General features: G+C 39.8%; 2 protein-coding genes across 3 annotated transcripts in view; one reads left to right on the top strand and one right to left on the bottom strand.

Moving 5' to 3' along the window:
- Window positions 1–4,790: 4,790 nt before the first annotated feature.
- On the top strand, window positions 4,791–5,914 carry LOC141791819 (endonuclease domain-containing 1 protein). Its single transcript, XM_074672475.1, has 2 exons — window positions 4,791–5,093; window positions 5,270–5,914. Exons 1-2 carry the CDS (start codon window positions 4,791–4,793, stop codon window positions 5,876–5,878), a joined length of 912 nt encoding a protein of 303 aa, XP_074528576.1. The 3' UTR covers window positions 5,879–5,914.
- A 3,146-nt stretch (window positions 5,915–9,060) lies between these two features.
- nlgn2b (neuroligin 2b) overlaps window positions 9,061–25,542 on the bottom strand; it is a 98,676-nt gene continuing 82,194 nt past the window's right edge. The window contains exons 5-9 of one of the 2 annotated variants that reach the window (XM_074671754.1): window positions 23,116–23,301; window positions 18,547–18,812; window positions 18,301–18,454; window positions 15,461–15,827; window positions 9,061–13,607 (exon numbers count right to left, since the gene is read on the bottom strand). In XM_074671754.1, coding sequence (XP_074527855.1) covers window positions 12,683–13,607; window positions 15,461–15,827; window positions 18,301–18,454; window positions 18,547–18,812; window positions 23,116–23,301 — 1,898 coding nt within the window. In that variant the 3' untranslated portion in view covers window positions 9,061–12,682. The remainder of the gene's footprint in view (window positions 13,608–15,460; window positions 15,828–18,300; window positions 18,455–18,546; window positions 18,813–23,115; window positions 23,302–25,542) is intronic. The other variant, XM_074671755.1, reaches the window with a different exon arrangement.

Below are 25,542 nucleotides of genomic sequence, written 5' to 3'. Positions count from 1 at the left end.
CTCATGATGAGGTAGGAAAACAGAACAAGCAAAAAGCCAGCCTACACTGCCTCCAAGTGGACAAAAAAGGATACTGAATAATGATGTGCAGCTTTATGGTGTTTCATATGAGTCCATAAAGATGCAGCCTTCACATGTATTATGTTTATTTCAATATAGTAGAGATAAAAAAAGACAGTCCAGTCTGGGATTAATAACATTATGGTGTCACACCAAAGTGTCATGACTCATATTTATTCAACTATTTTAGACACATTGGTTGCTTCAAGTACCAGAGTTGACTTATTTGATCTTAAAACGTATTCATACAAACATGATTTTCAGTCCCTGCGGAGGCTTTAACTTGTCAAATGTCTTTGAAGTTTACAACATAAGCAGCTTGTCTGAAAAATACACCACTAAATGTAACTCTTAAAAACTGCCAACCTGATGCATCACATTTAAAAACTGTTTCCAGAAAGCTGAGGACATTTATGTCCAGTAGCTTCATTTCCAACCTAAGAGCTGCAAACATCTACCAAAGTAGATCAGCAGTGAGAGTCTCTCTTACTGAAGATGAAGCAGCTGAGCTGGCCTCTGCACTTGGTCTGAATTTATAATTTTAATTGGTAAAAATGCTGACAGCTGAAAAATGTCTGTTCACATAACTGCATCATCAGCCCCGGCTACATTAGTTATGATTGTCATAACTCAAGATTAGATCAGAGAGGCAAGCGGCCCCTCGATGAATAACAACACTCAGTCACTCAAATTGACTTATTAAGGCAGTGAAGGATTGTTGCTCCAGCTAATCTGACAAACAGTTCCCATTTGCATAAAACAGACTCGAGAAGGGGCCAGTAGACAAGAGCAGCAGAAACTCCAGTCATTGCTGCGCAGCACATTTTAAGTAGATTTAGATCAGCAGCTCCAAATCTTTTCTGTCAGATGTGCCCCCACAGCCCTCTCCAAGAGTTTAACCAACCTGTCACTGAAACCATCAGTCATGATGCAAATGTGAGCTCATATTTTACACAACATGTTATGTAACTGTACTTTTAAGAGTCAAGAAAACAATTTGATTATTTTATTATGACATTTAGATAAGCCTTGAGCTAATTGTTTCATTTTATTTAATTTTTTGCCTTTTTTTATTTTAGTTTTTTTATTGCACCATTCATTGCAATTTGGCTGAAATTCTTTACCAATCCTATCAATTCAATTATAACTCATTAAACATGTTTATCTATGGCTTTACACTCATCTGTTCCCCCACTTCTCCACAACTTCCATGTTATTATTCTATATCTCAAACAAATAAAGCTTCTGTGGGGAAAGGTTGTCTTGTTCCCTCTGGACAAAACAGTACTGCTCTTTGTAAGGTGTTTGCCACCACTGCCTTAAATTAACAGTGTATAGCTGACTATCAAAACACCTTTGGTTTAATAGCTTGATGTACAAGCTCTTTAATTTACATAATATATTTAATGTAAAAATACAACTTTTTGTTTTTATCCATGCATTCCTTAATGTACTGTTTGACAAAAAAGCAGAAAAACAAGTAAAGCACAATATTTTCTGAGTGAACAATTACAGTTATTTTCTTGTGTTCCTGAAAAAAAAGTCTATGTTGTTGTATTTTTTAATAGATTTCTGACTCCTCAGAGAACTCCAGTTTCTGGCTTTAATTTAGGAATAAAGACATAGAAATCAGTCTGAAACTCCTGTTCAAAATGGTGAAGCAAAGGAAAATCCCTAAAAAACAAGAGTCAGGGTTGAAGCACTTTATGATGCTTGGTGCTTTTCTCATTTTTCTGACATAGGGTCTAATATTTTTTAAAGCACTGAATAAATAATGTCTTGCTTTATTCTAACAATGAATGTGTAAATATTTACCTTGGAAAAGTAAACAATGGTAGAGAAAGGCTGTTTCTGCCCTAGCTGGAAAGACTTGCAGTAAAAAAAAAAAAAAAAAAAAAAAAAAGCTGAATAGTAAATGTCAACCTTGTTGCTGATGACCTAATAAACATCCATAGGTTATTCAAGAACATCTCTTTTAATTTATACCATTAATAACAGGGGATTTAAAGATAACTGTTGCAGCTTTTAAAGAGGAGGTTGTGCTTCCTTTTTGACTTTATACCGTTCCTCTGCAACTCCTGTAACAGCTTTATCTGATACAGAGAAGATAAATCTCTATGTTTCTCACACTGATGTTTCAGAAAACCCTAATTTATTCTCTGTCCAAAACACTTTGTTTGAGCCGCTGTCTCTTTCAAATTTTGCACACATGCGATTTGGACATCCAGCATCATTTTTTTATATCCATGTTTAAGATACGGGAAAGCACCATACCCCCTCTTTAAACAGTTTTAACTGTTTCTTAGTTCAACCTTAAGGTATGCTAGGCACCGCCCTGTTGGCTATGGCTGCCTTTTGCAGCAGCTCTCTCTTCTTTGTCTGTTTCTTGTAATTTTTTAGTCTCTTTTTCTTACTCTTTGTATTTGGAGTGGATCATTACTTTGCATGGCTCATTTGTTGATCATAGACACCAAACTTTTTGTGGCGTCAGTGATATTTTTACTACTTTTTCTCCTGTGTGTGTCTGGAGAGCCTACATGTGACCATGGCTGCATTGTTTACATGTGAACTCAGCTGTTAGCAGCCTGTAGCATGTCAATGCTAACTGGTGTAAGGCCTGATGTCTTCCCACAAGGTGAGGAGAAGGAGGTGAGGATGACACGCTGGTTCTCAAGTGTGAGCTAAGAAGTGACGGCATCGACCTGTCCGTCCATCCATTGTTATTGGGAACGTAAGATCTATCTCCAGTAAGATGGACGAGCTAGCCATGCTAACCCAGCAACAGAGAGAATACCAGAGGGCAGAGTGTCATCATGCTATTCACAGACATGGCTAACGGAGCTAACATCAGACACCAACGCCATGTTGGAAGAGCTTCACCTGCTGTGAGCAGACAGGATCCAGGGGACAGAGACTGAACAGACTGCTGAAGAAGCTCAGTCCTGGACCCTGTGGAGGTGGAGGCTGGCTGAACTGGACAATGATGGACAAGCTGTCATCATCTATTTTCTTATGGATGTTTTTTGCACTTTCTTTACACTTTCTTACTTTTTTTTCTTAATTGCTGCTGTGACTTCAATTTTTTTGTACTTGTTACAATGACAATAAAGTTCTATTCTACTCTATTCTATTCTATTTTATTCTATTCTATTCTATTCTATTCTATTCTATTCTATCTGTTTACACCATTACTGTTAGAAATCTCTCTAAATATTCAGCCTTTCGATCAGAGACAGATTTAATTAATAATCAGAGCAATTAATTGAGCTTGAGTGCAAACATGGCATCCTGTTAGGTGAAGTGGATAAACCAGTGACCCCTTTTTCATCAGGACTGCCAATGGAGGCACCTGAGCACATTTTCTTTGGTAAGTTTTAGTCGTTTCATGAAGAGGACATGCAGGAGCAGACCTGAGGAGAAAAACAGCCAAGGCTGTTAAACACTGTTAGGTAACGCATTAAATGAAAAATAACTTGCATAAGATGTTATGAAGGACTTCAGATTCTGAAAATGCTTTGAAACAAAAGAAGAGTTTGAGATGGATAAATTGCTCTAGCTGCTAAATAGGTCAAGTATCTGACAGATTACTAATCCATTACCTATGAAATACTTTCAGAGAAAAGACTTCTCACAAGTCTTTCTTCTTACATACTTCTTACTACTTACTTTAAATTCTAAGAAGTACATTTTATCATACATTGACATACTTTTGACAAAACCTTGTAAAAGATTCCTCTGGTCTCCACTAAGTGTGTGGAAAATATCTTTTTTTACAGTTCACCAGTGTCATTGATGAATAAAAGCAAAGAACAAAGCATTTCTCTCAGACCTTGAAGTAAAAATGTAACGCTTTGTCGTCCCCTGGTTAAACTTTCACTCTTTATCTCTCCTTTACACGTCGGCTTATCCACCATTCAGAGAGAAGCCTACTACCTCTAGTCACTGTGAACCTTTTGTTCATTACTGAGATAGATTAGACCTTTTTGCATTTTACCATTACATTGATAGCACGTCTGTGAATGTCCCATTCTGTGTCCTGTGTTTCATCAGCACAGCAGTATTATTCAGTCTCACTCACAGCCTAATGAAAGATTCCTCTAAAGCAGGAAACTCGTATGCCTGCTTCAATGGAAGATCTTACAAGGTCACAGTGCTTTAGCAAGGGAAGTTATTTGGCAGGATGCTACAACTTTAACATTGTGCCAAGGAGAAATTTCACCGATAGGTGTACTTTATATTCCTTTAATATCAAGCTGCACAGGAATGATGTCTTCAATTATTGACGGCAGCACACAACCCGAAGGAAAATAATGATCGAGTGTCCTCTCGCTTCTTGATTTGATTGTAAAGTCAATATAATAAACACATAACACAGAATATATTGAGCAGACAGGTCAGAGCATCAGCTTATTGAGCCCTCATTAGAGGAAGCCAGGCAGCTTAGTTAAAATAGCCAAATTAAGTGATGCAGGCGACACAACCCTTAAAGACAATGCGTTTAGCTTTGTAAAATGCTTTCCTACAAAAGGCTAGCACACCATTTTTTAACCAAGTCTTTCAATACTTTGATCAAATTCACACCCATGCCCTCATGTAGAAGGAGGCCTGTCTTTGAGTTACTCCACTCGCTTTGCATATCTTCTTTCCAACATTTAAATCATAGCTGCAAACATCTCTGTCATTGTTACACATCATCGACGGTAGCAGCAGGCACAGAGACGTTTTTGACCATGGACACGCTCAAACCTTTAGTTCTGGCTTTTGGGATAGTTTGTTTCTTGCCTTTGATGTCAGCATCAGTAGTTCAAGACTTTAACCACGTCGAGAGATGTAAGGATTCTCTGTACATGGGGACACCACCAAGAGGGATCATTGGCACCAGACTGAAGAAGATCTGCCAACGTTACGCTGACAAACCTCGATACGTGACTCTGTACGACCCCCAGAAGAGGATTCCTGTGTACTCAGCTTACACCTTTAAGAAAACCGAGGGAGACAGACGTGTGGACTACCCCTGGATGTATGAGCCACAGGTCAGAGATCTTTTAGCTATAATTTAGGTTTGGTTCTAAAAGCTGACAAAATTTGCCTTATTAATGGGCTTTAAAATATAAAATCTAAACTACTGTTCAAACCATGAAGGTTAAACTAAAATGAAAACTTGGCATTGTGGGCAGGACGGTCAGTGATTTTTTCTGTGTCTCCCCAGCTGGCAGAAATCGATGGTAATGGAAACATGCTGCCCTTCCCCACTGGTTACCTGCACATGAAGTTTGAGGACAGCCAAGCAGTCCTGGACGATTACTCTGACGTGGTTCTGTATGAGAGAGGTCACCTAAACCCGGACCAGCATCAGTCCACCCCACACGACCGAGCTGCTACTTACAGCCTAACCAACGTGGTCCCAGAGATACGAGAGTTCAACATCGGGCCCTGGCGTGAGTATGAAGAGCGAATCAGGGTCCGTCTAAACAACTTCTGTCGTGGCACGGCCTTCATCGTCACCGGAGTGACCACCAGGGGCAACATGATCCGCCGCAACAACCAGGACCGTGTGGCTATCCCTGAAGATGTGTGGTCTGCTTACTGCTGCACCGACTACGACCGGAACTCGCCACATGATGTTCGAATCCGCTTCCCGTCCCATGCTGCATTGGCCAAAAACGCCAAAGAGGGCAACAGCGTTCATGAGATGCCAGTCCAGGAGCTTGAGATCTTCCTGAAAAACAACATGGACGTGGACCAGAACCTTCAGATCTTCTACGACAACTGTATCTCTCCCTCACCTCTTCCTCTTTATCTCCAACACACCATCTAGAAGTCAAACTACTCTCCCTGTGTGCTCATGTGCTTCTGCTTACTTAGAGATTTCACAGCTAAGAGTAGAAAAGTGTGAAAATAATCAAATAATGCGCTAATGCTAATTTCTCTGCGGCTCGGGGTAAAAAACCCATCTTGATTGTTGTTTAAAAAACTATCAGCGTTTTCTTTGAGAAATGATTTCTTTAGTTTAGCAATAACAAAATACTATGATACATATTTTGTTAGATGGCCTTTTTGCTGGTGAAAGGTCAAACTATACTGTGATGCAAATCTGCTAAAATAAACAGCAACATTTATGGACCTCTACTGTGACTGTACTAGTGATCATTTGTAACCAAAAATTTTACTATGTAATCTCCTCATGTTCACAGAGAAAATAGAAACTGTTTGTTGGGTCAAAAACTATGAATAAAAACAATCTAAGTACACATCCATGACTTAATACACCTGACATGCTTGTAAAACATAAAAAAGAGCTTATAAAATAGTGCCCTATCCTCACAGCATTAAGCTTATGTGAGTTTGAATGTGTGGTGAGATATAAACTAGATTTGACTTTTATGGCCTGCTCATATGTTTTAGTTCTTAATCAGTTAATAGTACACTGGTCTGACAATAATTGGAATACCATAAAACAGTCACAGTCACACACATTGTATAGGAGTAATTTTCTCCATTTAATCACATAGCTACATGAAAAAAATGTGGGGAGTCAATTCAGCTTCAGTGTATGTATATTAGTGTCAAAAATACATGTTTAGGTTTTATTTATGTAAAATGTGGTAGAAGGTTTCTATAGTTTTTAGGAGAGGAACACATTTTATCTGACGTGAGAGACTGGTTCATTTTTGATGCAGTCATTTCATGCCTCTCTGTACATTACAGCTCTACACCGCCACCCAGTGGCTGAGTGGGGTATTTATTGTGACCACTTCCAGCAGCAGGAAAACCAAGAATGAGTGGTTATCTGGGACAGTGATTAGATTGTGTCTAAATAAAAGAAATACTCTGACAGTACTTTATGCATCAGTCACATAAACATTTCTCCAATCATCTGAAAATTAATAATAAAAAAAAAAAAGATGATTTGGTTATTAGGTCTAGTGTGGATTAATAACTTTTGTCTCATCACAGCAGTATTTCAAGCTGGTATAATTGGAGCAAAAATACAGGTTTTTTTTTTTTTTGTTTTTGTTTTTTTTTTAACTTTGAATGTGAAAAAAAAAAAACACAGAAAAGTTTACCCAATGCATTAGCTCAAGGTCAGATTTGGCTCATCTCTCTGCTTTTGGGAATACTTGTATGCTAATTTCCTACAAAGCATTGACAGAGGTTTACTTATTGTCCTTATCTATCTTTATTATTTAATCTGAAGACTACTGGTGGCACTAATGATGCCAAACAGGTTACACCCCGAAATATGACTGTATGAATGAATGTACAGTCTGCATTGCTACATTCTGGAGGGCTGGTGCATCGCCCTGCTGAAGTATATTTGCTTTAATACTGGTTGGATGTGTACAGCAGCTGAATGAATACAGATCAGAGGACTCTTCCCATAGTGGATCTGGTGCTGCAGTTACTGTAGGCTTTGAAATTTAAACCCTGTTGATAACTTAATAACTGCATGGCATGAAAGTCAAAACTCAGCTCTATCAAATGCAGAGGGCATTTGCAGCAAGGGATACTGAAACCTACTCCCTACCTTTGAGGGTAACAAGAAACAAGCAAAGAAATTAACTATCCAATTCAAAAATAAATAAATGATCTAGGCTATGTTTATTAAGATCTTTTTTTTCTTATTGCTATTTTCTTTCTCACAAAGCACATTATTTGATTCTGACAATGAAAATTAAACCACAAAATGGGAAAAGGACAATCAGGCAGACAACTACATGCCCTTCTAGCATTACAATCAATGACAGTGGTTAAAAGTTTATTATCCAGACTTCCTATAAGTACCTTAATTTCACCACATCTGGCTCCCTGTTTAAAACTGTTCTTGTTTGTAGCAGTCAGCCACAAAAATTACAACAAAAACATGGTTATCTCATCAACACACAGCAAACTAGCCACATTAAGCTAACTTATTTTCAGCTAACTTGCTAACCAGCTGCTTGCTGGTGTAAAGGCAGCCCACTAAAGCTTTTGTCTTAAAAACTGTGTATCAAATCACAAAGCAAAGTGTGTACAGCATGTAATTACCAACATGGCTTCAACATACAGATACATTTGCTCCCTAGTTGCTTTAAGCGCCAAGTGTGAGTTTACCTGTTTAGCTTTGCCATAGTTAGATAGCATGTCAATGGGCTAACTGACGAAGATTAATCCACCTTGATATTTCCAGTTGTTTAACAGTAAAGAAGTTCAGTGCTTTCTTTCTTTCTTTTTTTTCTTTCGTGACATGTTGCCCTGTTTTTACTCAAGGGTGGAGCTGGGGAAAAGGGGTTAGCAAACTGCAAGCTAGCAGAGAATGCTAGCGCTATCAAGGTTAGCTAGGTGCATTAAAAACCCATGGCTGGTGAAACGCTAACTCAAGCTCACAAAGAGGGAGTTTTTAAAAAAAAAAAAATGCCATAAGTTCTGACTATGACTACAACAATTACCAAACAAGTGATTTCATCAAAAAAAGATGCTTTCATGAAGTCTTAATGACTGACTAAAAAAATGACTTTAAGCAAACAGTGTATTAGTTTAGTCTGAGATGTAGAGTTCGGTGCAGCTTCTAGCAGTAATTCATGGAAGCCAACTCCCGCCAGTTGAAAAAAGGAAAAGTAAAGAATAAAACTGGTAAGTCTTAATAATAAGACACCTTCTACAACAATAATAATAATGATAATAATTTTTTTTTACTAATGGGTGCCTTCCATGTCACTCCAGGTCCCCTTGCAAACAGTATGGGATGCTAAGGCCTGGTCCAGAGATAATTAGTCAAAATAATGGTATGCTATCAGATTGTTATGACTTACAAATTTTTCTTTTTGTTCTTTTTCTTTACTGGCAGAAATGGGCTTTCATAGTCAATTGAGTCATCCTAAGTGTCATGATTATTTCCCTTCTTTATAAACAGTGTACAGGTACAGAATTCAAAGCTGCTACATGTATGTTCATCCATGTCCTGTAAAATGTAATGGTTCAATAACTGATCACTTACAGTGCTACACAAACTGAAAACCATTTGTTTAAGAATGTCTTTTAATGTTTTTCCAGTTCAGATACACAACATACAGTGTGTAATAGCCTCTATTTGAAATAGAAATATTAACTTGAATTCTTCAACCCCTTCTGGTCATTATGCTCTCTCACAGTATCTTGAGCTTCAAGCAGGTTACTGAATCAGACTAAATGAAACAGACAAACAGGTGCAAGCCTTCACTTAACCATTCCGATAATAAATGTTATACTAAGAAGATATTTGGATCCTTGAATGCTTTTTTTCTTTTTCTGTTTTTTTTTTCCTTACCTCCAGCCAACATCGAAACTGTAGTGTAAACATGTAAACTTGGTGAGTGTGCTTCCGTTACCTGTTGGCTGTCCAAACCCTTGTTTTGAATAAAAAACAAAAAAATAATAATCTAAGTAATGCAGCTTTCTAAAAGCGTGGGCAACTCAAATTCACATCGTACAGCTGGGTCATTAATTTCTTTGACAGGATGTGCAGACAACATTGCAAAAAGAGCAAAACAACCACCATGATTAGAGTCTGAAATAAGACAAAAAGAGTACAAAGGGCTTAACTAGCTCTTGTTTTAAGGGTTAATACTGTATGAGGATGCTCCACACTACATGAGACACTAACAAGAAGCATCACAAGTTAAAATCCTGACTTTGTGGTGGCACATTTGAAACAACTGTCCCATCATTTTGTGTTAACACCTCGTATCTCAAAATCAACTGTGTTACCCAGCCCTTCACCTGCAGCTGTTCTTTGGCTTTTTTTAACCAATCACAGGACTTGTATTATTCAATAGTTGCCTTCATGGCTAATGGGATCGTACCAGGTGTGGGCAATGCACTTCTGACAGTCATATTAGATCATTTCTTGATACTGAAATACAAAGGCTTACCTGAGCCGTAATTGTTCCTAAACCTTGACCATGCTGTGACAGTTTTTTTAATTACCCACAGAAGCTTACAGACGTAAACATGTGCCAATAACCTTTAGGAATTTGCTCTTGAGATCTAGGAAATAAAGTAGAATCAAATTTACCAATAAGTGCTAATAAATCATGTACGTCATCGAAACTTGCACCTGTTGTCACAAAGAAAAGATCCGGCCAATCACTCAAACCAAACGACAAACATAATATTTACAAATTCCAGTTTGTTCTCTTACACTTAAAAAATGTACAGTTTGTTTCATGTGTTGGTTTTTGTTGTTTATGTCCTTGCGGCACGCTCCAGTTTAGTGTGATGGATGGCAGTCTGGATCCAGAGTGTCGTTGTCCTAAGCAGACAGGATACAGAGCGTTACAAGGAGGACGGATGAACCCACCCCTTGTTTCTGTGATGTATGGTGTATAAGTAATGTCTGTCAATAAAGATTTCTTTTTTTAAATCAGGGTTTAAGAACGCATCCTCTGTGCATCGACAGATCCGCAGACGAGATGTCACGTCTGCATTTGTCCAGTGTTGTCCTAATGTCACTGTTTGTATTTTTTTTTTCCAGAATAGTCCAGAGTGTGACCCGTCTCTGTGTTCAGTTGTGCGAAAGATGTGAAACACGCGTACAAGGCTTTCTCACCTCTTGACCGTCATAAATATATATCTTATCTTTACCCCTGTCCTGCAGCAGGGGGGAGGATCATGAAACAACAAAAGAGCGGACGTAAAGATAAACCGTCAGGCAGTCTTCAAACACTTGAAGCATGTGGTTAATGTCAGTCACAGACAAAAACCTTATTTAGACTATTCATGTAAAGTAGTAGCTTCTTTTTTTCTTTTTGTAACTTAAAAAAGTGCTATCTTCAGGTGGGATACAGTGACTGCAGACTTGACAGTTGCAAAAGATAAAGAGAAACAGAGCGAAAAGGGGGCAGAAAGAAAAGTCTTTCATCAGTCTCTCTGCTAGTTTTTGCGGCACAGCCTCAGTGTTAGGACATGAAAAAAATAAAGAGGAAATATTTACTCTCTTTGTTATAATCATAGTTTTACACAATAATTATCTCTTAATACTTTAATACCCTTTATGAAGTACCACAAAGTGCAGCTGATATTAAAACAGAAAATGATTTTCAAAATAAAATCAATGAAGAACAAGGCAAATCATCAAAATAAGAAAAAAGTTCCTGTCCACACTCTCAATAAGATAAAAAAACAACATGCAAATATCCCACATGGCAAAGAAGTTAAAAAACAAACAAACGTTATATTCTTTTTTTTAAATGAGGATATATTGAATCTGATTTCTCTCTAAAGAAGAGACCAGCCACAGTGCAACATTGAGTGTAACAAAAAGAAAAGTGTGTGGATCAAACAGAAAGATGAAGGGGTTGGCACTTTTTATGATGGTATTTCCTTTTGTAAGATAGAGTCAGGATGGACCTCTCCGGGCGCTCCACTGGACGCCAGTGAAAGAGGATCTTTATCACAGTACTTGGCACCAAGAATGCTGGTAAAAACGAGATATCAGAATATCTTTTTTTTTCATTCATATCCTTACAATTTATTAATAATACATCATTTACATTTGTGTTTTTTTTTTCTCGTATAAAAGACTCCAAAAGGAAAAGAGAGTCTAGAAGTGATTGGGAGAAAGAGGAGAGAAATGGAGATGGAAATAGATGATGTGGATGGTTTAATAAAAAGAGCTACAAGGGCAGATGTGGAGAGGAAAAGCGAAAGGAGAGGAGTGGTTCAATGGGCTGAGAAGGAGACACAGAGATAATGAGCGGGAAACAAATAAAGTAATGGATGTGATGACGGCAGAGATGCAGCAAGTTCTAATGGGCAGCCTGGATTCCAGGTTGCATCCCACAGACTGAGAATGATTCAGGTATTTCCTGTAGCGCCCAACAATTGGAGCCCCAATCTGGAAATGTCTCGAACACAGCATTGATTTCATAAACTTTTCAGGGCATTCACATCACGTCCGAACTGAGAAAAGGTGCACAAGTTTGAGGAAATAAAGTTTCAAAATCCTCAAAACACCTCATGCTAAAACTTTGACTCATTCCTCCTCGTACTTCTGGGGCTGTCGATACACTTTCCATCAAACAGGCGTCTCTAAAATCAGAACAAAGTGACAGCTGTTGGGACACAGTGCTCCACACAGGGTGCCAAGTTTCACTTCCAGATTGGGCCTTTAAAGCTGCAATTTGTAAGTTTCAAGAAATTACCGCTTTATGACAGACAGCTTGTTGGAGCATATGTCGCCTCATACAAAGCTGCTCGCTACTGTATTATATTTCCACTAAATGAATGAGAATGAATGTATGTAGCTATGTCAAACATAGTTTTACACTGACACGTCAACACATGCGCAAAACAACCAAGCTACACAGAAGATAACTGACTGATTGTGATGAGCGGGTAAAGCTGCGGTTGGAGGCTAAGCAGGAGAGTTGTAGCGAGGCAGAGCAGTATGTACCTTTAATGACAGACTTTTGGCAAAGGAGCGTTTTCAATCGACTCCCCCTCCACTTATGGTTACATCTTTAGAGGTATTTCATTGCTTAAAATCTTACAAACTGCAGCTTTATTTGAGGGCTGGATGAGAGGAGACAAAGGTGGTGGTGAAGAAGAAAAGGATGGTGAAGGTGGATGCTGTATGGAGCAGTTTGTGCGGTTGTGCCTCGTCCTATACACGGGTGGTGGAGTGTTGGTGTGGCAGGGCATTGTTGCTGTGGCTGGGGACGGGTGTAGTGGACGGGGCCGGGACAGGGGGGTAAGTGTTGAACGGGTGCAGGGGCTGCATGCCGCTGATGGTGCTGGGGATCATGGTGATGGTGTTTGCGGTCATCAGTGGCACATCCTCCGGAGCCCTCCGCAGGGCCAGCGTGTAGTCAGGGGGGCACACGGGAGGCCGCAGGGGCTCCAGGTCACCGTGGAGGGCGCGGGATGGGAGAGGTGTACCGTGCTCCAGCTCCACCCTCTGCTGCTTCATCTGCAGCGACATGAGCTCCTCCTCCTGACTCAGTGCCAGGTCGTTGTGCGGTGGGGCTCCAACCACTCCCATGCCCACACCCATGCCCATGGTGGTGCCACGCTGCGGGGACAGTCGGCGATGGCGCCTCTGCATGAGTTCATGGCGTTTATCCCGTTTGTAGTACAGCGCGGCAAACGCCAGCACATTCAGGAAAAGGAGAGAAGCGCCCACAGCCACTGTCACACTCAGCTCAGTGGAGTAGTCCCTGGTCTCGTCGGGGAAGGGGGAGTAGCGGGGTCTCTCTGAGCTGTCGGGGTCAGGCTCCTGCGGTATAGGTGGTGCCGGTGTGGAGTGGCTGCCGGGGCGCTGAGGAGGCTTCCAGGGGTTGTTTCCTCGGGGAGGCAGCCGGGTTGTGATTGAGCTGATGATTTCCTTGTGGAGGCTGTGCAGATGGGGCACGAGCTCCAGCCAGAAGGCCACCTTGTTGGCGCGGTAGTTGTCTCTGACACGAGGCTTCAGGCCGATGTGTAAGTACTGCTTGTCTTTGGAGCTGAACTTGGTCCAGATGACCTCCTCAAAGCGGTTTGGCTTAGTGTGGATAAATGTGGTGTCCTGAGGAACAGGCAGGTTAGGATCCCTGTTGGACAAAAACAATAAAAGTATTATTAGTAGTAGTAATTTTTCAGCCTTTAGGTATACTGGATCATTTGAGCTGATGTGCTTCTTGATGTGACGACCTGTGTGGAAGTGTGTTTTACAAAGATCTGGTGCTGTAGAGAGCCTGGCTGGTCTGGGGTTTTAACTGGTTTTAATAATGAACTTAGAGGGAAATACATTAACTACTGATATGACGCCTGATCGGTTGAATTTTTGGGGACATAATAAAAGTATTTTGCTCCTAAGTATACTTCACCAACAATACAATACCAGTACTCTCAGTCTGCTTCCTCAAGATATAAAACCCTGTTTCCACCAAGCAGTCCGGTTCAGATCAGTATGGTTTGGTACAGTTTGGTTTGGAAAAGCTTGGTCCTGTTTGCGTTACCACAGCCAACCATGCCCCCTTGTGGTAGGAGGCATATAAGCTGGATGCCGACAGCCATACCAGTAACATAGCGTGACGCCATAGCAGCATGACACAGTGTACCCCACTAATAAATCCAACAATTCTTACGAACAATCAACAGTCTGTAGTGTTGTAGCTCCATCTTCCGAGATCGGTTTAGTCTGGCATCCCTGTGGAGGGGTGCCAAAAAGTAGGGACGGCTCGTCTCAGTTATTTGGGGATCTGTCTCGGGATTAGTCTGTGGAAACACCGTACAATGTGTGCCGTGCCGAGAAGAACTGAACTGAACTGCTTGGTGGAAACAGGGCTTTAGATACAGGTCAGGCCAACCTGTCACATCTTAACACCTGCAGGATGGTAACACATATGACACTGATTCAGCTTTCAATATTTACAAATTGAAAATGCAGCCAGCTAATAGAGTGGAGTGGTTCGTCACTTCCATAAAGATTATCAGATTATCACAAACTCACCATCCTTGCTGTTGGCATTTTTTATAGATCATGATCTCTTATTAAAATCAATTACCAGCCCTCATCACAACCCAAACTTTAAGACGAACAAATACTTAAAACCTAATGTTAACAATCCTCTAATCCAGTGGTTCTCTACTGGTCCGGCTTCAGGACTCACCATTACCCCTCAATGACACGCTGTGACCCAAGTAGGTGAAAAATTTTCACTTTATCAAATTTATCAAAAAAAAAAGAAAAAAAGAAGGGGTTAAGTTTGAACCTGAGATGCAAAATATCAGATACACAAAAAACAAGTTTGATGGTAAACCAAAAATGACCAGCAGGAGGCTTTGCTACAGAGAAAATAATATTCCTTTTGACATTATTTAAGCTGCATTTCAGTTAAAACTAAAAAGTGCACATGAGGGCCATAACGTTTTTAAGAATATTTTGCACAAACATGAAATAAATAAGTCCAACTCCTGATAAATAATTTCAAAGATATTAGACAATATGCAGTTTCGTTTGGCATACTCCGAAATAAACGTTATCACTTAACATTGCAGGGTATTATCGCCACCTACTGTTCTAAAGTGTGAATACACGGCATGCTGCCAAAAATATCCATCAAATTAAAAGCATGTTTTTTTTTCCCATGCAGAAATCTGCGGCTCACTGAAAGACGGTCCATTACCCAATTTTGGGTTGCAACCCATCTGTTCTGAAACACTGCTCTGATCTTTTCTGAACCTAGCTCGTTCTTCTGCCTTTGCAGATTTCCACTTTGGTTACAAACAGAGAAAAGGGCAAAGTCTTGGTCAAACTTTGACTCTATGCATGAGCTAATGGAGCTAGCAACTGCAACGTTTAAAGTCTTTTCCAAAATGCAGTAAACTCTGCTTTCCAACATATCAAATGAGAATCATATTGAACTTGATATGAAACGTGCCAAAGATCCATCCAACTCACCCTGTCTTTGCAAAGTTGGTCCAGTACGTCATGACTACAGCGCTGAGCATCACGTCATTCTTGGAGAAGTTACAGGGAAACAGGTCAGTGGCTCCCACCATTGGGATCCCAAACACATAGGGGATCTCGTCTCCGTGGGCAGCGTCCGCCCACTCGGGCCTGGCCTCGGTCTGACAGTGATGGTGGAAGGTGTAGAAGAAGACAGGTGACTGGAACTCGGCGTGAAGTTTGGCAGTAGCGACAGCGGGGGCCACCCACTGATGGTCTGTGAACAGAGCCAGGAGGGTCTTCCTACGCATGTCACTGTTGTCCCTGTCAGCCCAGTCAGTGTACATGAACTTTATAGTCTCCCTCAGGATGTCTTTACCTTGGAAAAACACAAATTCATATAAGTACACTTGTAGAGTTACAATGATATATGTTTTTTGCGACTATACACCATGCTGGCTCTGAAAATCACTCTGAATTCAAAGGCTCTCAAAAATACATACAGCTGCTCCTCCTTCACTAAATCCACTTGAGTTTTTGGACATTTAAAGCTGCTGGGAGGTGCTTTGTTATCACACTTTTGCTGGTCTTGTCCTGTACATGCACAAGTAGTGTCTCCTGACAAAAATCTCATCCTGCTTTTTCTATCAGTCAAACATCACTCAGGTTGAATCTATGCTATAAAAAACTGTTTTGGCAGAATGCTGAAAACATCTCAAATAACAGCTGCCAGCAGCATTCACAAACATTCAAAGTAGGAATAGTAAATCTTCTCGCTGATAGTCTTGTTTGTCTTTGTATGTCATACAGGGGTGCTGGTTTTGATTTCATTCTGTTTTACAGATGGGTATTGATAAGATATTATTGATACCAATGCCATTTTCGATAAGATTCTGTATCCATTTCATCATTTCCTCCTGTGAATTTTCTCTATACAAAAAATAGGCTTTACAGGCTTTTAGTGTCAACATCATGTATTTGAGTTTTTAGAAAATATTTATAGATATTTTATAAACTGAAATAGGCTATTTATAGTCTCAAAGTGGTTATAGCAATGCTTTGAGTTGTTTAGAGCATTGAGCTTGCTGTTGTTATGCTGAAGTCAGCCATGAGCCTGCACATATCGTTTCTTCTCTTACCCGTCAGTATTTTGACATCTACACTTCTCAGTATTGTTTCCAAAATGTAATTGTGATATAATTCTTTTAGGGCAGAACAATTACTCAAATTGAAACCAACATCGCAATTTTCAAATTCCAAACGCTGCGATTAAAGAAAAGAAGAGTTTCATGTACACAGACCTGGAGGGAAGTTAGAAACTTGCACTAGTTCTTCCTTAAAACCAGCAAAAGTCAGTATGCTGTTTTTTTTTCTGGCAAAATTATCACACATCTGCAGGGCTTGAAGTTAAATCAATCTATATTCTACTTTAATTCTAATAGTTAAATAAAGATATGCTATTTGTATCAGTTCATACTTCAATTCATCTTATTTCATGATAACATGTAGGCCTGGTCTACTGGAAAGAACTGTTCATATGTTGACAGCATCCTTTGTCGTGTTTGTTTAACTATAGAATGACTTATAGCTTCTGTTTAGTGAACAATGCAGAGGATAAACCCCCCCCAAAAATTGCATGGTAAATAACACTCGCAGTATTGGTAAAAAAAAACAAATGAATCACAACTTGATTATTATTAAGTTCAGCCCTAGTTTCTTTGATAAAAGTTGAAATTCTGCTGTAGAACCCAAGTTATACTGATGTATGCTAACCGCTAGCATATCAATGCAGTTTCCCCATATATGTTAGCATCAAGCTAGCGCTATTTTTTCTACATCATTTCTGGTACTTTAGGAGTTGTAAAACATTATGAATGTATTAAATCATAATCCTGGGTGAGAGATTCATGTTACTTTTTTGTGTTTAGTGCTGCTCAAGTAAAAATTAAGGTGTAAAATCCTGAATGAGAGTTTTCTTAGGAGACTGTCATCCCTGCAAAGATGGCTGCAACAAACTAGTAGATGTAAGGCCGGCTAGCTCCAGCCTAATTTAAAGAATTGAAAAGGGAATTGTTAAGCATGAAAGGCTTGTGGTGTCAATAAACATCCCAAAAAAACAAAAAAAAACAAACAAACCTTAAACAGGACCCTAAGATAATTAAATCCTGAACTTCTCAATTTCTGTATGAAATGCACAACTTATATTTTGAAGTTTTCCACCGTAATTGCTATGTTTAAGAGTTTCTTTTTTATATGTGTTCTCCTTTTTCTCTTTTATTGTTCTTGTTTATCTATAGAATGCTCTTTTCTAATCAAAAGACACAAATCGCTTCTATTGTTGATCTGTGGTATTGCCTGTTTTGTTGTTACATACATTTTTTCCCTTTGTTATTTCTTTTTCTCTTCAAGAAACTCTGTTGTTTTGCCTTCATTGTCACATCTCTTGCTTGTTTTCTTTTCTTCTATTGCCACTCAACGTCACTGCAAATGAGGTTTGCCTCCTAATAATCTTTCAAATCTCAACAAATGTGGAATTCATAAATAAACACTGAAAATCTTAATTGATGCTGTCTCATTGTTGCTGTTTAGTTAGACTGCTCTAATGGAGTCAGAGAAAGATGGTCAATAGAGTATATTAAGTTTCTGTGAGTTGTTTTGTTACAGTGAATAAAGTAAGTTCAAGTTGTTCCGTCTTCAATCTGTCTGGCTGCAAAACTTTGATCTAAGTAAACAATCCTGTAATTAATTTCAGCTTTTGCTCTTCCGTTGTGGAGACTGATAAAAAGTGGAAAGAAATAGATTGAAGTTGGAAGCCTGTGTTTGGTATAAGATTAAAAAGGGTAGGATCTGACCATCAGGATATCCATAGAGATTGTCCACAAAGTTGGAGATTGTATAGTCAAACGATGCTGCAGAAATGCCATCTTCCCCTTCACTGTCATCCACAAACTTCAGGCCCTCTCCTTGGTTGACACCGAGCAGGATGTCGTAGTTCAGGAACTCCCCCTGCAGTCGTGACAAACACACACAGCATGACGTGACAGCACAGAAAATATTCACACACCAGATGACTGATACCCAGACAAATCAGCTCTGACCTGCTGCATGAGGATCTCTGGGTCATCGGGCACCACGTCTCCGTCCACCACCGGCCCGAAGGCGATGTGATAGCGTGCAGGCTGGATGTCTTGGTCCACCAGCTCCCGGAAACTCTTCCTCCGCAGGCAGTCTACCAATGTAGCCATGTCCCCCAGAGTGCAGCCGACCTTCCTGGCCAGGATCTTAGTGTACATGATAGGTCGGTAGTTGACCGCCCAGCTGGAGATGGCTGAGCCGCTCTGTGCGATGGCCCTCTGGAACAGACCTATGCAGTCACAGAGGGAACAAAAACCATACGATCACACACTCTCTCTCATTGCGGCTCTTTTTTTTTTCTTCCTCTGACACACTTTGCCAGCAGCTGACGGGGCCTTCAAGGCCTTACAGTGTGCGTGCTTTAAATAATGCATATGTTAGAGGAGGAGCATTGTGGAATATTACATACGAGGGAAGATGAAGAAGATATCCTGCTGCTTTTTATAGCTACAGAAAATCTTTATGAGCATTAGGAAGGGGAAAATGAAGAGCTTCCATTACATACAGGGAGAGACAGCAGCAAGAAAAATGGTGACAACTCCACACACGGCAGTGGGCTTGATGGCCGCGTTGGAGAAAGCCAGAGAGACAGAACGAGAGAGACGGAGGGAGAGAAAGGAAACTGCTCGCACTGTTGCACCGCTGCCCTGTTATGTAAAGTGGCTTGCTGTCCCTCTGTTTTATCTGCAGATTCTGTCATTAATAATTAAGCCCCCCCATATTCTGCATGTGCCCCACCCCCGCTCCTCTCCCTGTGAAATCAATTAAGAAGCCTCTCAGCTGCAGCTCCAGCTCTGCTCATCTCATCTCTGCACACACACACACACACACACACACACACACACACACACACACACACACACACACACACACACACACACACACACACACACACACACACACACACCTAAAACTGCTCACCCACCAACTTTCCCTTCACTGTATGGTGCTATATTTTGGCATCAAAATGGAGAGTAGGAACATTTGTGCGCCTAATAGAAACCCAACGATGACACTAATGTCCTGCTTTCATATTTTGACATCACACTGTTAACATGAGCAAAAACACACCATCATCATGACCAAAAATAAACAACATTTTGTTGCCAAACAGACCCAATTTCGAAGGGATTTTGGAGTAATACAATGAAACAAACCCAGAGAGTGATTTGGAAAGCAGTCAGCCTGTGTGAGTATTTTTCTTTGTCTATGGACAGTGAGCAACACAGCCAGCATTAGCTGGCGTCTTGACAGCCACTAACAACCTGGCTGTTTCTACACAATTATTCAAATGCCCCTCTACGGTGCGCTGAATGTTTTTTGATTCCTGTAGGAAAGAATAAAAGGTGTTTGTTTATATGCACACACAGGAGAATACCTGTCATACAGTGTAAATAACAATAACGACTGCATTCTGCCCGGTTCAGTTTGTCAGTTTGAAAGCTTAACGCTCACAAACATTAAATATTAATATATTTGTTAAGATAGAAGTGCTGTTCACATTTCAAGCTCTACCATCAGGGGATTAGTGATCAAACATGTGGTTGGTATTTTCAGAGATCTATCATTCATAAAACTCTAAAGAAGAACATCTCAGATCTTCATGAGCAGTAATGTGCCGTGGTTTACTGAGAGGTGCCATGGGTGCTTTAAGTTTGATCTGTATTGTTCACATTTTCATACACAACAAAAAAAGCATTTTTGTATTGAATTAAAGCAGAGGGATAAAGAAACAAATACTGTACTAAAAATATCTTTACTCAGAGCACAGCTGGTTAGTGCTGCTTGTTATTGTTATATGACACTGTTTCCTCTTTTGCAGGAACACAGTGCTCTGAAACAGTGACTCTAAAGAGAGTGACCAAAACAGATTAGACAGTGGTACTTTCTGATTTTTCTTTTTTTTGGACAAGGATTACTGGTTGGGGGAAGGTGGTTGTCAAATGACGATGGCTAAATACTTTAGTTTGCTCTGTATAGTGTCAGAATGTCAAGGTTCAGAGTCATCTCTGGCCACAATTCACATCAAGAAGACTCTGACACATATAAACAGAAACAAATTAAACAAATAAAAAAAAAAGGACTTGACACAAATTACAGGTCTAAAGCAAGGTTATAATAGTTTTGGATTTGTTATTATAGTTTAGTGTTAGTTAGTTTAGTTTTAATTAGTTTTAGAGTGGACACTCTTGTTTTTATTTAGTTTTGATTTTTGCAACAAGGCTTAGTTTTAGTTTTTTCATACCTTATTAACCAGGTGCAGGATTCAAAAATGTCAGAGTTAATATTTTGTAAAACTGTTTATTTTCAAGTCCAACATAGTGCTCACTGCTCACTCAGTCAATGCTGATACTGAAATGTTGGCTGCTGCCTTAAACACAAGAAAATAACATAAACTTAACATAAAAAATGTAAACATAAAATATATAAAAATATTATAAACATAAATTATAAAAAACAAAATAATATGAGCTTAAATAATTAGAAACTTGGACTCAAATACAATTAAAGTCAGACTCACATGCAATCAAACTATTACAGATGCTCTGATTCATTGCTCCACTACGTTTTGTCGCAGCACAGAGCACAGCCAGCCAGTGCAATAAACAAGCACATCCCAGTACGTCACTACGATGGTGCCGTATGGCGCTGACAACTGCCGAAAACTGTTGTAAAATTGGTTGGGAAAATGTGTCCGATTAATTTAAATCCTAAAGGCTATTAATATTGTCAGAAACCACAACGAAGGACATTTTGTCTTTAATTTTGGTTAGTTTCAGTTAGTTTTGTGAGCAAAAGATACAGTTATAGTTTACTTATCATTTTTGTTTTCTTTTCTAGTTTTTATTAGTTTGAGTTAACTGCAATGTATTTTAAATTTCAGTTTTCATTTTTAGTTTCGTTTTAGTTAACTATTATAACCTTGGTCTAAAGATGACTTTACTGTCTTGAAAATAAACCCCACACTATGGTGGTTTGTGTCTATTCTCTCAAATACAGTCTGCATCACTTTGACTCAGCTTCCTGTTAGATCAACTCTGTCTTCTTTACTTTACTGGTGATCTAACATCTTGTTCTCTTGAGAGTCATATTAAAAATATCCTTCTTACTGTTTACCAATGCTTGTTATGGTTTTGCCACATGGTCAACAGGAAGAGGCAAAGTCCTTTAACTCCATTACCTGGATTGATTTGATATGAGTGACGTGTGTAGAGTGTGATCTTGGTGTTGCCCTTGCTAGTCAGAATCAATAACCATTGTGGATGAGTTTTGACCAATCAGAATCAAGTATTAAACACGGCCAGGTGGTTAGTGAGACAGCCTGGTAGTAAGCAAACTAAATTAATTAAAATCAGCATTGTTGTTTAGAGCTGGTGAAATGTTGCTGTATGTGGAAAGGCCTGGAGTTCAGTCTGTACACAGGGTTTAAAGTTTTTCTTGAGTTCTTATATTTGATGCAGAATTTTGGGATTGGGGCGCTGGTTTAGCTCTGTTGGTACAGCAGGCACCCCGTGTACAAAGGCTGATGAACTGGTCCTGGTATGGATTTACAGTCCTGACAGGATTTGGTGCACATGGGTTATACCATGTGAAAAATCCTAGAAAGGCTGTTCCTGTTCTAAAAGAAAGTTCAGGAACAACATAAACCGAGTAGTACTCTGTTCCTGGCTGTTTTTAACAAACCCCACCAATCAAAGTTTGCTCCACTGGCGCTTGCTGTGAAATCAGTGAATCATCAGAGGTTAGACTGAGTTCCCTGTAATTTTGCTGTTGGGAGGACAAATTGCATGATTACTACCCAAGAGTGGCTTTCTAAACTGTCCATCTATTAAAAGGGCTGGGATTATTTTAAAATGCATCTTTAAAAGAACATGAATACACAGTGACACACATGTTTATTATGCTTCTGCTCAGAGCAGGTCACCAGAGTACAGGCTGTATTTGAAAATACAGACCTACAGTGTTAAAACCAAACACTGACAAAACCTTGAAAATGTGACACGGTGCATATGATGCACAATGAGACATCTTCACAGAAATCTTTATATGGAGTAAATATATAATAGTGTGTCAAATAAATATTGTGGATTAGTTTTATCGCAGACGGAGGTTTTGTCTGTGCAGGTCAGAGATCTTTGTCCCTCATGAAATGACATTTTAGGATTATTTTAGGCTCAAGGTGAGTAATGGTTTTATGTAAAACAACCAACTGCTTTCATCCATCTGTCGACTCCGGCTCTGACCGGATTCTTTTTTCCTTCTTCGAACTGAATGAATCTTTTCACTTTATTGAAAATATACTGCGTGTGTATAATCTATACTGCTGGAAAATAGTGGATGAGTCATCCTTGATTGTTGCATCCCTTCACTTTTGGGGATTTTGCCGAAGATTTTTATGCGCTTTAGGCTGTTCATTGAAATTACTGACATGCTCTGTGGAGAGATACACTACCCACTCTGTCCTAAAATGTTAATCCCCATGAGCAGGGTATATGACTGCTAATGTGACCATGACAGTGGAATAAACTCACCCTCTGAGTGGTGGGAGAGGATGAGCAGGTTCACACAGGCAGCACCAGCTCCTGAACCAAAAATGGTGATTCTCTCTGGGTCTCCTCCAAAGTGGCCGATGTTTTCATTGAGCCAGCGCAGGGCCTGGATCTGGTCCAACAGGCCATAGTTCCCCTTAGCAGACTGGTCCCCTGTGCTGAGGAAACCTGCGGGTAAATGAGAACAAACACAGAGAGGAAGATAATACTGATTATATGTCGAAAAACAGGAGTGGGAAAAAAACTCAAGGCCGCAGAACAACACAATCCAGCGTGCTTATTTGTTTTCTCACAGAGAAATATCCCACATAAACAGAAGATGGCATCCTGTCATTGTCAGGAATTTCTTCTCAGTCTGAAACTCTCTCCAAGTCTGAGGAGATTTCACACAGAAAGCTTGCCAAGTTACTCATTTTTTGATACCCACGCTGGAACTACAACACAGTTAAGAGAACTTGTCAGCAGAGAGAGGAGGAGAGCAACAGAAGGCATGTTTCACCTACTTCCAGGACACACATTTACGCAGAAGGGGCACACCCACAACAAGATAAAATAAACTGAACAAAATGTCACACACACACAAACAGAATCCTTTGTTCTTATGATATTATAATTACAGCACGTGTTGCAAGAAGCACCGGTCTTTTCCTCTCTGAAAGAAGAGGAGGGCCTCTGAATTTTGGCTGCGCTGATGACTTCACTACCAGGAAATCTGAATTATAACATTAAGTATGAATTCCCTGGATTAGTAGCCCAGAGCATCATTATAAAAGAAAGAGAATGAGCACATGTAGATTCATCTTTGAGGTTTCAGATATGAATAGCACTTCTCAGAAGGACTGGTTTTTATGTTTTGACATGTTTTGCGTCACATCTTGGGCTTGAGCCAGATTTGAAAAGAGTGGCCATGACTAATCACAGAACTTCATCCAACCCCAATTAAACCAAAACCTCGTTTCTTCAGGCCACATGGGGGCAGCATAAACAACCTACAATACAGCACTTACATACTGCATTTTATTATCTTACAGAACAAACCTATTATGCTTTCCTGTCGCGTTTAAAAGATCATATATCAAAATGGACAAATCTGTAAATAATGACTGCTTTACGTATCCACCCTCCATTATTTTCAGCTTTCACAGCTACCTGACATAGACAGGGATTATTTTGGGGCTTTAAATGATGCAAAGCTTCTCATCCATCATCTTTACCATTTATCTCTTCAGGGCTGCTGGAGCCTCGCCCAGCTGTCATTGGGCCCAAGGCAGGATACACCCTGCACAAGTCACCAGCCAATCACAGGGCTAACATGTCACGACAGACGACCATTCACAGACACATTCACACCTACGGGCAATTCAGAGTGACCTAACCTGGCAAGCACTTTTTGGACTGTGGAAAGAAACTGGAGCCAGAGAGAAACCCCACATGCACAGAGCGAACATGCAAACTCCACATGGAAAGAGAAACACCTGCTTGACCGGGTATATGTCATTTCTAATCTGGATCTTTCATCATCTGGTTGAACTTAATTTACCAACAACAGCATGTGTATTCTATATCAGCCTGATCTGGAGTCTTAATGATCATAGCTACAGGCTGTCACCGTGAATCAATGAGCTGAAAGATCCTTAACAACCCAGACCTGAGAGGAACTAAAATTTTGAAAACAGGTTATTCAAAAGAAAAAATATTTACAAAATCATGTGATATCAGATACTACAAGCTGGGGTGTGCTGTCCCAAACTTTGGAGCCTATTTGGTATAACTTTGACCACACAAATTCTGGATTTCTTCCAGTAGAAGGTGTATTTCAGATAGATTATAGGAACAAAATTTAATCTGATTCTTAAGACAGTTAAATTGAACATTTTCATTTATATTAATACACTTTGGCCCAATTCTTACAATAATTTGATTTGCTGAACTGTTTCCACGCAACAGTTGATGAGGCTGACATTGGAGATGTGAAAAGAAGAAACGTTTTTGGTTATTTGTTCTTCTGATTAATAATTCATTAAAGCAGCTATAAGGATCGTTTGTCTTGTGTAGATTGTGGCCCCCTGTAGTCAAAGTATGAAGCCACATTTTGGTCATCAGTAATATTTATTTGGTCACTTTTGAAAGTCAAAATGGCCAAATCTTGGTGTCTACTCTACACTCACTGACTTTGAGGTGTGTCCCCACTATGTCTGGGAGGACTTGGGGCTATTCCACTGTCAAATCATGGGTGAGGTCTCTTGCACTGATTTTTTGAGCCCTTTTTGCACCCTTTCTTTAAGTGGGTAAATTTGCAGACTTAGCATGAGGGATTTACTCACAGTTCACAGCAATGTGACGTGAAACGTAGGGTTATAGAGATATAAAAATCTGCCTGTCTTTCACAGCCTTGAGCCCTTTGCACAC

The sequence above is a fragment of the Halichoeres trimaculatus genome, unplaced genomic scaffold (assembly GCF_033239565.1).
Source record: "Halichoeres trimaculatus isolate MK-OKI-2021-1 unplaced genomic scaffold, fHalTri1.1 fHalTri1_scaffold_6, whole genome shotgun sequence".
In the NCBI taxonomy this organism is placed as follows: Eukaryota; Metazoa; Chordata; class Actinopteri; order Labriformes; family Labridae; genus Halichoeres; species Halichoeres trimaculatus.
Note: the sequence above shows the minus strand (reverse complement) of the source record. Positions and strands in the feature narration are given on the sequence as shown.

What these genes read in the sequence shown, in the direction of transcription:
- LOC141791819 (XM_074672475.1), top strand. Translation starts at nt 4,791, where the DNA reads ATGGACACGCTCAAACCTTTAGTTCTGGCTTTTGGGATAGTTTGTTTC. An exon ending in CCTGGATGTATGAGCCACAG is followed by an intron (nt 5,094 to 5,269) that starts GTCAGAGATCTT and finishes GTGTCTCCCCAG; the next exon opens with CTGGCAGAAATCGATGGTAA.